The 14,924-nt window shown below is 36.1% G+C and overlaps 1 protein-coding gene across 1 annotated transcript in view; it reads left to right on the plus strand.

The window, feature by feature from the left end:
• The window catches only part of PKHD1L1 (PKHD1 like 1), a 126,087-nt gene that overhangs the window by 76,528 nt on the left and 34,635 nt on the right, over window positions 1–14,924 (plus strand). Inside the window, exons 48-58 of the mRNA XM_081111550.1 lie at window positions 430–566; window positions 1,147–2,176; window positions 3,404–3,595; window positions 6,484–6,635; window positions 7,518–7,677; window positions 8,231–8,402; window positions 8,998–9,086; window positions 9,427–9,575; window positions 11,606–11,735; window positions 12,464–12,582; window positions 14,624–14,753. Of these exons, the coding sequence (XP_080967676.1) occupies window positions 430–566; window positions 1,147–2,176; window positions 3,404–3,595; window positions 6,484–6,635; window positions 7,518–7,677; window positions 8,231–8,402; window positions 8,998–9,086; window positions 9,427–9,575; window positions 11,606–11,735; window positions 12,464–12,582; window positions 14,624–14,753 (2,460 nt within the window). The remainder of the gene's footprint in view (window positions 1–429; window positions 567–1,146; window positions 2,177–3,403; window positions 3,596–6,483; window positions 6,636–7,517; window positions 7,678–8,230; window positions 8,403–8,997; window positions 9,087–9,426; window positions 9,576–11,605; window positions 11,736–12,463; window positions 12,583–14,623; window positions 14,754–14,924) is intronic.

The following is a 14,924-nucleotide window of genomic DNA, read 5'->3' on the forward strand; positions in this document are numbered from 1 at the left end:
TATCTAGAGGAGGATATGATGTGAATGCAAATAATTATGTTCCAAAATGAGATTCAAATTATATGTGGATATGAAATAAATAATTAGATATGAGGAACAAGTATGTTTTATTTTTAATTTTAATCCTCACCTGAGGATATATTTTCCATTGATTTTTTTACAGAGAGAAGGTAAGGGAGGAAGACGGGGGGAGAGAGAGAGAGAGAGGGAGAGAGAGAGAGAGAGAGAGAGAGAGAGAGAGAGAGAGAGAAAGAGAGGCTGGGGCTGGGAATTGAGCCTGCAAACTAAGGTATGTGCCCTTGCCTGCCCACTTCAGTGCAGAGGCTAACAGTCTAACCACTGAGCAAATGGGCCAGGGTGAAAAAAAAAGTCTTTATAGAATTATAGGATTTTGACATGTTTTTTCTTTTCTTTCTTTTTTTTTTTAAGGTGAATTTGCTACACAGACATGTCTCCAAGGAAAGTTTGGAGAAGAAATAGGAAGTGATCAATTTGGAGGCTGCATTATGTTTCATGCTCCTGTACCTGGTGCTAACATGGTAACTGGAAGAATAGAATATGTAGAGGTAAGAGGCATTGTTATTAAATCACAAGGTTTGCCTGAGGTTATCCATACAACAAATGTGTACTAAGTTCATGCGGTTTGCCAGATGCTAGTTATAATCAAGAAGAGGAGGCCATGAACAAGATATTCAGCCTTTCTAAATTTCAATTTTTTTAACTGTAAAATGAAGTTAATGATAAGTGGCTCCTTCATTGGATTGTGATAAGACACGTCGTACAATATCAGGCACATGGTCAACATTCAAGAAGTAGGAAGGAGAAAAGAAGTCTTTTAAGAGGTCTTATTTTGCAAAACACAAAGGTTTTATAATAGCCTGAGATGAAAAGCAGAACAGTTGAAGACAGCTTTTGTTCATTCATTAATTCATTGGTATCCAGTATGAGCAGTTATATAATGAAGAAAACGAGATGGGTTGGAGGCCAAATATTTTCTAATGGCAAACATGAATAACATGGGAGATATTAATGTTTTAATAATAATTAATATAAAGTTGGAAATTGTTTTTAAAGAATAAAATATGAGCTAGGTAAACTCTGTGTTTATGTCAACCACTAAATAGTCATGATTTCTGGGCTTGACAGGTGTTCCATGCTGGCCAGGCTTTTCGGTTGGGGAGATACCCTATACATTGGCACCTGCTGGGAGATTTACAGTTTAAATCTTATGTGAGAGGCTGTGCAATTCACCAGACATACAACAGAGCTGTTACTATCCATAACACTCATCACCTTCTGGTTGAGAGGAATATCATATATGATATCAAAGGAGGAGCATTTTTTATAGAAGACGGTATTGAACATGGCAATATCCTGCAGTATAACTTGGCAGTGTTTGTACAGCAAAGTACCAGTCTTCTGAATGATGATGTGACCCCAGCTGCATTTTGGGTAACCAACCCAAACAACACCATTCGGCACAATGCAGCTGCTGGGGGCACTCACTTTGGCTTCTGGTACCGAATGAATGACCACCCTGATGGGCCATCCTATGACCGAAACATCTGCCAAAAAAGAATTCCTCTTGGCGAATTCTTTAACAACACTGTTCATTCTCAAGGTTGGTTTGGAATATGGATATTTGAAGAATATTTCCCCATGCAAACAGGATCTTGTACTTCTACAGTGCCAGTGCCTGCAATATTTAATTCACTTACTACTTGGAATTGTCAAAAAGGAGCTGAATGGGTCAATGGAGGTGCCCTTCAGTTCCATAACTTTGTGATGGTAAATAATTATGAGTCTGGAATCGAGACCAAGAGGATCCTGGGCGCTTATACTGGAGGATGGGGTGAAACCAATGGGGCGGTGATTAAAAATGCCAAAATAGTCGGCCATCTTGATGAATTGGGAATGGGACCTGCATTTTGTACAATGAGAGGCCTGGTTCTCCCATTTAGCGAAGGCTTGACTGTGTCTTCCGTACACTTCATGAACTTTGATCGTCCCAACTGTGTAGCTTTGGGAGTGACATCCATCACTGGAGTTTGTAATGAGAGATGTGGAGGTTGGAGTGCAAAATTTGTTGACATCCACTATTTTCACACACCAAACAAGGCTGGCTTTCGATGGGAACATGAAGTGGTACTGATTGATGTCGATGGCTCACTCACAGGTAATGTTATAATTTCTGATAAAATACATTGGGAAAACGTTTGTGTTAACCCAGAGTTGAATTGTCAAAGTGGACTCAGCTGAATCACAGGTTTTACTCGGTACCAAATTATTAGACATTCCATTCTGGAAGTGCCCCAAACTATTAGATGTAGCCTCTAAATAATATATTTCCCGCCCTATATTTGCACCTTGGTTTTGAATTAGCAGCAAATTTTGGACAATATTCATGGAAACATTGGTCATAAAAGGAAGCCATGTTTCCATTTTATAATGCCTCCATTTTGTATTCAGTTAATTGCACAGATAAGGAACTACTTATATGACTTCCCAAATTCTCCAATCCATCATGGCCCATCAGTACATAAATTCCAGGTTTATTTATATGAGTAATGTAGACAGACTGGACATATCCTGCTCAAAGTAAGTTACAGGACTGATATTAATCTTTTTCTTCCCAGTTTAAATTATTAATTTGGAATTAGTTCAAGAAATATGTTAACTAAGAACATTTTTTACCATTTCAATTTCAGTGTATGTCACATTTTAAAAATACTCTTAGTTTCTAGAATTTAGTGTCTTTATAAAGTTTTAATGCTAAAGATTTGTCTAAATAAGATAGCAAGGGTGTGTTTGAGAGAGAGATTCTAATACTTTAGAAGAAAGAGAAAATTGACAAGTAAAACTACAGATATTAATAATTACTTTTGAAAGACTTTGAAAGATGGAAGAAGATTCATCTTAATATTCAAACAGACTGAGTTCTCAACTATATTTGTTGACTTCTGTCTCCTGTTCTAATGGTGGCTTTAAGAGAGAGAACATTGGGACGGTTCTAATATAAAGCTTTGTGTAATCTTTATTAGTTTATTTAATTCAGCTTAGATTTTTAATGTTAGTTAGCAGTTCATTGGTTAAGCATACAGGCTCTATGGCAGACTGCTGGATTTGAATCTTGGCCCAAGTTACTTATCCCACTTCCTATCCCTACTTTGGCTCTCATGGGCGTCTCAGATCCCACATTCATAATTAACTCCCTGACCAGTGTCCACTGCAAAGCCTCTGTATGAAGTCTCTTTGTCCCATGTTAAAAAAAAAAGAAAGTTGATAAGACCTTTAGATGTTATTAACAGTACAATGGATCACAGTACCTTTACGTTGTAGACCATTTGGTTTTTCAGTTTTATAACATGAAGTAGGAAGCTGACTGATTGTGTTCATTTCCTAGGTCACAAAGGACACACTGTCATTCCACACAGCTCATTGTTGGACCCTTCTCACTGCACTCAGGAAGCCGAGTGGAGCGTAGGGTTCCCTGGGTCTGTCTGTGATGCCTCAGTCAGCTTCCATCGTTTAGCGTTCAACAAGCCTTCTCCAGTATCTCTGCTTGAAAAGGATGTGGTTCTCTCAGACTCTTTCGGTAAGTGGAATAGAATAGTTTAAACAACGCTGGCCTGTGTGGCTCAGTTGGTTTGGCGTCATCCCATGCACGGGAAGGTTGCTGGTCCGATTCCCAGTCAGGGCTCATGCCCAGGTTGTGTGCTCCATCCCCAGTAGGGGACATGCAGGAGGCAGCTGATCAATGTTTCTCTCCCTCTCCCTTCCTCTCTCTCTCTCTGAAAAACATCAATAAAAATAAAATCTTTTTTAAAAGGATAGTTTAAACCACTAATTGAAATATTTTTCTCAGTTTTCATCATCATCATCTTCAGTTGTCGCTCGCTGTTTAAAACATTGGGAAAAGCATATTTGTATGTCAGAAGCTAGACAGGAAACAAATACACTCAAAATGGGCATGTGAGGAGTATCACATAAATGCATGAACCAGTATGATCTTTTGCTGATTAAGGAACCTCCAGTCAGTATTATGACACAAAGCAGGAAAGCTGACATAGCCCTTGGAGCAAGACAGTATATAAATATACCATTGTTCTTGCCACTGAAGGCAAATGCTTTTTATTATCTTTGCTGATTGAAATAAGATGGGGGAGTATTTGCTTGATGAAGAGTTGCACACCAGATGGTAGAGACTGTTGATCTACTGATTTGTTTCAGGAAAGATGTGGTACCTGAAACACTGGATGTGCGTGACATCACTACCATGACTAGATTGTATTAATTTCTGTCATTATTAATGATCCATCTGGTATATACACCAGCCAAACAAACAAGTTAACTGAGAATATGGTAGGAATCCTGGTGTTTGCGTCTCTCAGATCTTTCACTGTGGCACTAATATCTGCATCTCCCCCCTGAAGGATTTGGAATTGCTTATATTTTATTATCTTGGTGAGGGGTCAGGGAGTTATGGCTCCTAGAGTGTTCACTCAATCCTTCCTACCAGATTTCCCCTCACTCCCTCCATTAGCTAGGGAACCAGTGTGGGGATTCTTCCACTTGAATATATCTATTCTCATTATACCTGACCTCGCCTACTCTGACTGGCTAAGATCCATATATATCTCTTTTGATCTTTCCATCCATTCATTGATGCATCATCTGTCTAGGAGTTATTAGTTAAAATAGCTATCTACAATTTATCCATTCTCACATACATTGTTCTGATGAACTGAGGATTGTGGAAAATAGGAAATGCATTGATGAATCAAAGATTTGCTAAACAGATAGGTATCAAATATAGTGTTCTGCATTTTCTGCATAAATTTAAATGCTGTAGCTTCTTGGTGATACTATGTAAAGCTATAATCATCAAGATCTAATCTAAACATATAACAAGGAAACTACCCAGAGTTTCCAAGAGTTATTAGATCTTGGCTCTGAACTGATACTAATCCTCAAACACCCCGAATGCCGCCATGCTATCATGGACTACCAGCTTATGAAGGCCAGGTTGCATCTTTGCTCAGTCTCACAATGCATCCAGTGGGGCCACTGGCCCATCTTACAGTTATTTCTCCAGTTCCAGAATGTATAGTGGGAATAGATATAGAACTCTGTTTGAAGGGCAGAAGTTATAATTAAGAAAAATTTCAATAAGACAATCTGATAACATGGAGTAGAATAACAAAATTCCAGGATGTCCTGATGGATTTGACACAGCTAATTTTAGCAGCTATAATGTGACTGGTATAATCATGCTATATATTTTCAAAATCCATTTGTCATATATCAAGATGCATGATTTTAGTTTCAAATTGCAAGTTTCTACCTTGTAAATATTATTAAATGCAAATAGGCTGATAGTGATTTTAGGTAACATTATGAAAGAATTTGCAATATGTTGAAAATGGTTAATGTTGACACTAACAGGAGAAATAAATATACTTGGATTCTGTTAATAAAATCTCCTTTTCTTTCTCTCTTATACCAATAAATAAAAACTTCAACAAGTTTACTAGATCAGTGGGAAATAAGGTTTGGCATAACTTTATATATGTCTCAATATATCCTCATCAAAGCATCTCATATATGGTGATTATATTTAAATATGCATATGAAGTTAGAACAGATTGTCAATAAATTTGAGATACTTATTCTTTATGACACTATTTTTTAAAATATCAACTTCAAAGAATTTATATTTTAGTCCAAAATGCTTAAAATCAACATAATGAAAAAGATTATAGCTGAGAAAATTAAGATAAACACAAATAACTTCAAAAATGAAAGTAAGTTTTGTCCAGCCAGCATTGCTCAGTGATTGAGCATCAACCCATGAACCAAGAGGTCCTAGGTTCAATTCCCAGTCAGGAAACATACCCAGGTTTCGGGCTGGATCCCCAGTAGGGGGCGGGCAGGAGGCAGCTGATCAATGTTTCTATCTCTCTATCTCTCTCCTTCCTTTTTCTCTAAAATCAAAAAAAAACATTTTTTTAAAAAGAGTTCTAAATCAAGCTTTTCACTCAAACTTGGTATGCAGACTTCGATTAAGTCAACAAATATAAGAGAATCTAATAAAGAATCAAAACTCACGTTTGCATACATTGCAAATCAATTATTCTGAAGAATTAAGCTCTTAAAAGAGTAGAAATGGGATTATATTTTAGATCAATGATATTTAAAGAGTTGAATTACTATACTTTAGCATTTCTATCATAGTGGTTATCATCATTATATTTCAATTTTTTTTCTTTCCCTAAGGAATTAAGACTTTATCTCAGTTCAAAAGTCCAAGTGAGAAACATTTTATGTTTCCGTTAAACATTGACATTTGGAATATAGTGAAATGCTATACTGGCCTATTTAGAGACTTCCATAGATAGATATTTTACATTTGCATTTGTTCATAAAAGGAGGGATTTTCTAGAAGTAAAGATTACTATTTGTTTGTTTTATATTCTCCTACAGGCACAAGCATTGTTCCCTTTCGGAAGAAAAGACTGACTCATATGTCCGGATGGATGGCTCTGATCCCAAATGCAAAGCACATTAACTGGTACTTTAAAGGTGTGGATCACATAACCAACATATCATACACTTCAACATTCTATGGATTTAAGGTAATCAAAGAGCTATAACATCCATCTTCTAATAATTAAGATGGAACGTTACTGAACCACCGGGTACATTCTCATCCTTACTCTGATTGTTTGGACCAGAATGCTCTCGTCTCACATGGGGGCCTGTTAAAGTCCTGTACCCCCTCCATGACCCACCCTAAATCTAGGAGAAGTTAAAAAATTAAAAAAAAGGATCCTTATTTAAGAATCAGATGTAAGCAATCTCCTTGCCATAGTCCCAAGGTGCTATACTTGTGCCCTGTTATTATTACCATAATAACTAACACTTATGAGTGTTACGATGTTTCAGATACCAGTCAAGGGCTTTATTATTAGTAATATGAAATATATCAAACACAGAAAATTCTAGAAAATAGTCCAAGTCCTGTTGTGTCCATCACCCACCTCTATCTGAATGGAATTTACCCTGAATATTTACATTTGATTTTTAAAAGAAATAAACATTTTAGATAAAGTGGAAGTTCCCTGTATGGCTTATGGCTTACCCTGATCTCCTTACTCTCCACCTCTAATGGTAACCATTATCCTGAACTGGGTGTCTTCATTTTCTTCATTCATATTCTTATACTATTTATGTACAGCCCCCCCCCCCCAAAAAAGAACCCTAGAATTGTTGCATTGTGTGTGTGTGTGTGTGTGTGTGTGTGTGTGTAAAGAGAGAGAGGCTTTTATTGCTTTAGTGACAGCGTTAGCATTATTGCTATAGACATATAAAATGTTAATAAAATATAAATGCAAGATGAAAAAGAAACTAAAACCAAAACTTGTCCTAATATAAGGGCTAATTCTGTCATCTTAATTAATGTATAGTAGGAGGGAATTAACACATAAAACAAGTCACTTTTTTGTAAATTTTTATAGGAAGAAGACTATGTCATTATATCTCATAACTTCACTCAAAATCCTGATATGTTTAATGTTATTGATATGAGGAATGGCTCCTCAAATCCCTTGAGTTGGAATACCAGCAAGAATGGAGACTGGCACCTTGAAGCAAACACTAGTACTCTGTATTACTTGGGTATGTATTCATTAGCCAGAGTGGTTATTTTATCTAATGCTTTGTCTAAAGGAGGAGAAAAATTGCTTAATGAGCAAATGTGTTATACAATTATATAGCAGGATTCAAGAAATGTTTGTTGAATGAAAGGACTGGAGGTGAAATTTATGTTGGGAAAGCCTTGAGTTGAACTAAAAACTTACATTTTATGTTTGGAGATGACACAAACATTTTTAATTTAAATGTGGCCCCAAAATTTATTTCACAAAATTAGAGGTAATGAGTACAATGGAAGTTGTCATCATATATTTTGTTTTCATTTTTATTATTTATTTTTTGAAAATAAAAATATTTTAAAATAATTTTTAGATTGTAAAATATTCATTTTTCAAGATATTTTGACTACATGCTTCTCAATAAAACATGCAGTTTGTCAGAATTTCTCCATATAAATTCTATTCATTTGAATTATACCAAGTTACTATCTAAAGAATATTTTCAAAAGCTATGATTTTGCTTACATTTGAGTACTTTGGTCATCATGTTAATTTAAACTGCTTTATTTCACTCTCAGTGTCAGGGAGAAATGACCTTCCTCAAAGCCAGCCCGTGTCTGGGAACCTGGATCCTGATGTGAAAGATGTTATTATTAATTTCCAAGCTTACTGCTGCATTCTCCAGGATTGCTTTCCTGTGCATCCGCCATCAAGAAATCCAATTCCCAGGAAGCGACCAGCCACATATAAGTATATAGGCCTTCTGTTTGTTACTACCTTCAGTCGCACTTGGCATGAACCTTTCCATACGTCACTGCTGGGGCCCCCACTGCACAGTTCCTCGTGGGTCACAAAGCACTTCCACACTCATTGCTTCCCTTGAGCCTGACAATGACCCTGATGAGAAAATGGAAAAAACCTTACAGAAATTATGTGGTAATCTCAGACTGGCAGAATGTTAGATCTGAATTACTAGACCAATCCCCTTATTATATAGGTGAAGTCCAGTGACCGTAAGTGAATTACCTGAGATCACAGAACTCTTTGGTGACACATCCTGAGCAGCAAAATTCATGTATCACAATAAGGAGTTAGTGGGAGAAAAAGTAATTCAGATTGTGGTGGAAAGGAAGTTTTCTTCAATGGAGAAAAAAATTATATAGGCAGTTATGTGTGTTGAGTATGTTACTAATTTCACATATTAGCTTGTCTACTTAGTGAAGTTATTAACTAATTTGCATTCTAGCATCCTCCAATCATCTGGTATAGTGCCACACCCTCAGGAGATGGTCATTAGATAACAGAGAGATAATATTTAATGGACTATTTTTCTTTTTGTTTTCAGCTTATGGTCAAATGATTCTTTTTGGCAATCATCTCGGGAAAATAATTATACCATACCTCGCCCAGGAGCAAATGTGGTTATCCCTGAAGGTAAATTCAGAAAGAAGTAAAATGCTTGTGTTTATGCAACTTTGGGATAGGTGACACACAATAGTTAGCACCCCTCCTCTATAAAGCACACCTCAGGAAAGAGCAAATGTGGCCACGGATTCTGTTATCGTGTCCTGGATAACAGATGCCTTCAGGGTTTCATGTGAACTTAAACCTGAGTATTAAGAATATAGATTTTCTGGGGAGACAGGAATCAGTCATTGTGTGGGGAAAGGGTTGCTCACTTCAAAACCAAGACTCGCTGAGAAGGTTGCCAACGTTTTGTCTATAGGCTATAATCTTGGGATTATATTTCTTATATTAAAGTCTTGTTTTATAGGAATATGGGTTGTAGTAGACACAGGTATCCCACCACTGGAAAGGCTCGTTATCTGGGGGGTTCTGGAGCTGGAAGATAAACATAATGTGGAAGCTGCAGAGTCTTCTTACAGAAAAGTCGTTTTGAATGCTACCTACATATCACTGCAGGTGAGAGTAAAGGTCTTATCATCTATTAACCAAATTCTAAAATGTTGGAGGTTTACTGAAAAATTATAAGAAAGCATATTCAATAGGTTAAAACAAAAACAAAAACACAGCTGGCTCTTGCCCTTGAAGTCTAGTATATTTCGCTCTCCTTTATATTGTGGACTACGTATTCCTTACGGAGTGATTATCATGCTGCTTTTAGTGTAAGGTTTGCTCATTTCCAGTCCTACGAAAATAGTTGTGTTATTATAAGGTACAGTTAAATTCACAGCTTGATCCAACCAACAGAGAATCCCCAGGAATCCTGGGAAAAATTAAAAGATTTTAAGCCTTTTCAAAGAATTTATATGCATATATGCATAACCTATCAACATAGACAATAGGGCAGTGAAGGACTGGGGGCGGGGTGCAAGGTGGAGGGGGTTAATGGAGGGAAATAGGGGACATATATAATACTTTCAACAATAAAGATACATTTTTTAAAAATAAAGAAAACAAACAGTATTTCCTAAAATGACTGAATGTAGGTGGAATTATGAAAACAGAATCAGATTAATAAAATATTTCAGTAGTTTAGAACAATCACTTCATTCTCAGAAACCTCAGATGGTCTTGATCATGTAACCATTTAACCCAGGGGTAGGAATGTCTGGCCCCAGCCCATACAAGGCCCATGAAATCATTTGGTCTGGCCCTGCCAAGGCATTAGAAGTGAGTTAATTAAATGTTTGACCAAATATAACAGGCTACTTTTTAAGTTAATAATTTTGTATGGCCCACCAATGATGTTATAAATATCCAAGTGGCCCTTGGCAGAAAAAAGGTTCCCCACCCCTAGAATCAGTTTAATTGTTCTGTCTTTTATTATTATTATATATTTTAAAAAATATTGTTATTGATTTCAGAGAGGAAGGGAGAGGGAGAAATAGAAACATCAATGATGAGAAAGAATCATTGATCAGCTGCCTCCTGCATGCCCCACTCTGGGGATCGAGCCTGCAACCTATGCATGTGCCCTGATCAGGAATCAAACCGTGGCCTCCTGATTTATAGGTCGATGCTCAACCACTGAGCCATGCCGGCCAGGCAGTCTTTTATTATTAGTCATATTCTCCTGAATTCTCTTTTAATTAAAAGTATATTAAAAGAATAGCCTAACAAAAAAGCTATTAACACCATTTATAATAATAAAAGTGTAACATGCTAATTAGACTGGACAGCCAAACAACCTTCTGGTCGTCCTTCTGGATGACCTTCCAGACGAAGCAAGGGCTGTGAGGACCAAGGCAGCCTCCATGGCTGCGAGGGCTGAGCCCCTTGCACGAATTCCGTGCATCGGGCCTCTAGTTAAAAAATAAAAGTGTATAGGCGATTTTCTTTGGTAAAACTGAGCTTTTAATATTTTAGAGGTGTGATATTTTAGTTACATGTGTGAGCTTTGAGGCAAATTAAAGCTACAGTTGAATCCTTGCCTCACTGTTTAATAGTTGGGTAACCTTGGGAAAGTTTTTCGACTACTTTTAGCATCAGTTTTCTTACCTATAAAGTGTGAATAATACCAATTCATGGGTTTAGTATAAAGGTTAAGTGGTACAATATAGGTAAAGCCTTACACATTATGCCTGACATAGAATCAGCAAGCATTTAGTAATAGCTTTTATTACTAACAATGATGGCTCATAAATGGCACAGCTTGGATTAAATAGAGGGATGTATTATATATAGGCCATATTATTTTACAACCCAGTGGGATCTGTTCAAACTGCACTAGTTTAGGTCTTAAAAGGTCCCAGTTTTAGGTCCAGTTCTGAAAGTAAATACATATTGAACTTGACCTTGGGAAATTAAATTGCCTATCCCATAGTGAGTAGATTAAGTTGAGGTCACTTCCAGTTATAACACTGCTCTTTGTGTAACAGAATTTATTCATTTTCACTAGACAAGGCTTCCAGTCTTCCCAATTCCTTTTATAGGGGAGGAATTTTTTCTGCTCAGTTTTTAAGTATTGACAATTTTCTGCTTCACTGCAGGGAGGTAGATTAATTGGTGGCTGGGAAGATAACCCTTTTAAAGGAGAAATACAGATTGTTCTCAGAGGAAATCATTCTACTCCAGAGTGGGCTTTTTCAGAAGGACCAAATCAAGGATCAAAGGTCTTAGGTATGTGTTTCCAGACACTAAAAGTATCATGCATATCAGTTTTAAGAATGTAATTTAAAATATTATTATTAGTTCATGATTGTATGGTTCAGAAGCTTTTACAAATATTTATTCATAGTAAAGGATTATAAAAGTGCCAGAGATTTTTAAATATTAAGTCATGTTACATTAAATTAGATATAGATGTGTATATTTTAAACCAAAATATAATTCATGATAAAACTAACATTAACCAATCTCCCCACATGCCCATTATACATCTCCAATCTGGCTTTCTTTGTAATCTTTCTTTTCTATAAGCATTAATTCTTTTCATATTTTAGTGCTTTTTTTTCATAAATGTTATGGATGTCTTTCCAGATCAATACTTGCAGATTACACCCTTTCCTTTTATAGCATATTGCACCATGGAATTACTTTATTACAGTTTATCCCATCCTTCTATTGAAATACAATTTAATTAATTCTAGTTTCCTCATATTTTCAAATATTGTTGAACTAAGCATCTTCATTCATATATTCTTGTGTACTGGCCTTAATGTCTATTCACTTCTGTTCCTAGAAGTGAATCAAAGTGTCAAAGCCCTGGGCAGATGACCCCGATTGGTTTCATTCATTCTAAAATGTTCCGTCGCTTATTAGAATCTATCAAGAACAGTTTCATTTTATTTCAGCACCTAACTCAGTACTGTGTGGTGAGTAAGTCGCAGTGTGCTTTCCTCCTGCAGGGGTGTTTGGTGAGCTGGACCTTCATGGACTTCCACGTTCGATATATAAAACTAAACTCTCAGAAACCGCAGAGGCGGGTTCCAGAGTCCTGTCTCTGATGGATGCTGTGGATTGGCAGGTAGAGGAAACACTATGTGGTGGAAAGTGAACACACACAGTGGGTCTACGTAAAAAAGGTTTCTTCTTTATTCTCATGGACATTTATTTCTCACATGATTAGCCAGTTGAGAAATGTGTAGTTTGCAATTAGCTTGCACTCAAAATGCTGACCTGATAGCAGGCATTTAAAAATTGTGGCGTCAAAGGTCCTTCAGAACATGTAAAGAACAACTTGTATATATTAGTTATGAAAGGGAAACATGGAAGTTTTGGGGAAAAAGTATTTGTTTACTACAAATTCTTGCAAAACAGAAACAAGAAATTGTTTTAAGTACATTTTATTGTTATCCTAGTTCTCTCTTTACTTCTAATTTGTTTATTTTACATGTTAACCATTGGGAAAGAAAACAAATCTTGATGCCCAATGATATTCAAATAATGCCTGTGTTAAATGCAATTTTGGTAAAATGAGTGGTGGCAATTCCATCTCTACTATACCCATAAGTGTGCATAGGCCATCGACTCACGTGTTTTATGAATACTCTTTTTAATGCTGAAAGGTCAGGGAAATGGATTGACTCCTTTTCCAAGCTCTCAGATCTCAGCCAGTTCCCTTCTACTGAGTCACAGAACAAAGAAAGGCTTCGTCTGAGTAAATCAAAACAAATCATCAACGGGGTTGGCTCTCTTAATGTAGTTTAAAATTGGTAAATAGAAAGAAGATTTATTGGGAGGTACTGTAATCTGTGTACAATAGGTTCTTATTTGTGATAGTTGAATTGTGATTATTTTTTAGATGGTACTTAAATGATTTCAATACCCCTATTAATTCTCTAATTAATATTTTTTATTATTTACCCAATTACTATGTTTTACATATTAATTATCTAATTAATATTTAACCAAGTGTCAGAGATTTTCTGGACAAAGGATTCAGTGGTGAAGAAATTGGTCAGACTATAGTGGACATTACGTTGGGGTGGAGAAGCAGACATGAATTTATTTCAGACTATGATTCACACGATGAAGGAAATAAAACAGGTATTGTGAGACAGATTACCTTAGTAGAGGGTGGCAGGTAACATTAAATAGGGTGGCCAGAGAAAGCGTCTGTCAAGGGTAAGATGGGGTTCAAGACATGCTACTCAAAAATATTAAATTCAAGACATGCTGTCCCAAAACTTTAAATATTTTAAGATGAAGGAATTTGAGAAACAGCCTGTGCTGGAAGGACTTTCTACTTTCCCCTGAAACAGATCATAAACCTTCATATGTGAGGTGCCCTCCCTGTACCCAGAGGAAAAGACCATCCTTATCTCTGGAAACAAAGGGACACAAAGAAGAATTGGAATGAACCTTGCTAGTTCTCCTAGTTTATTGCACTGAACTCGTACCCTGTCACATTTTCCCACTACTGTCCCTCGTCATGAAACCTAGCATAGAAACACTCAGGGATAACAATTTCTTCAGATCTTCACCCTTATGAAGGCTCCCATGTCCCATAAAACTTAGGTTAAATAAATTTAGATGCTTTTCTCTTGTTAATCTGTCTTTTGCTACAGGGGTCCCCTACAGGTACATTTGAGTAGATATTTGGATGACAAAAAGGAGCTTGTCATATACAAATACAGATTCTAAGACTTGGTCTTCTTGCTCTTTAAGATTTATCTTCCTCCTACCGTTCAGGAATTCAAATGATAGTTAACTAAGTTTTAAAATCCTCGGAAAAAATTTTTAAGTCTTAAAGAGTATTGTTCTCATCAGCTTTTTAATAAAAATATGATTTATTTATTTATTTAATTTTTTAAATGTATAGCCTGATTTTATTAAATGACTGAATTAAATGTAAGAAAATTCTAAGATAATTCAAAATTTAGAATTCATAATATCAAAGAGAAGCATATATATTTTAGACATCTAAGTATATAGGTGTTTTTTTTTTCTGTGACAATACCCTGATTCTAATCAGATATAAATAAATTAGAATTTTGAGTAGTTACTAAGAAATATGAACCTATTTTTAAAATTGTTCTTGTATTTGGCACTTGATTTTTCCTAAGGAGGGAGAAGAGATTGTGATAACAACCACGAGTTATGATATCCACCAGACAGAAACCAGAAGCATCATTAAAATCCTGCATGGTCACAAAATTCTCATTCTCAATGAGCCCCTTTCCTACACTCACCTTGGTAAGTGGTTGTTCTTTAACCAAATAGATATGTAATTAAAATGTCTTAAAGTCGTCACATTTTAGTGCTTTCCTCTGTAATTACAATTATTACATGAAACATCTCAATTATTTTAGAAGAGCATTTCACTCAGACTGGCACTGGTCCCCAAGGGGTGCTACTGTTTACATG

This window comes from Myotis nattereri (genome assembly GCF_964212035.1).
Source record: "Myotis nattereri genome assembly, chromosome: 17".
NCBI lineage: Eukaryota > Metazoa > Chordata > Mammalia > Chiroptera > Vespertilionidae > Myotis > Myotis nattereri.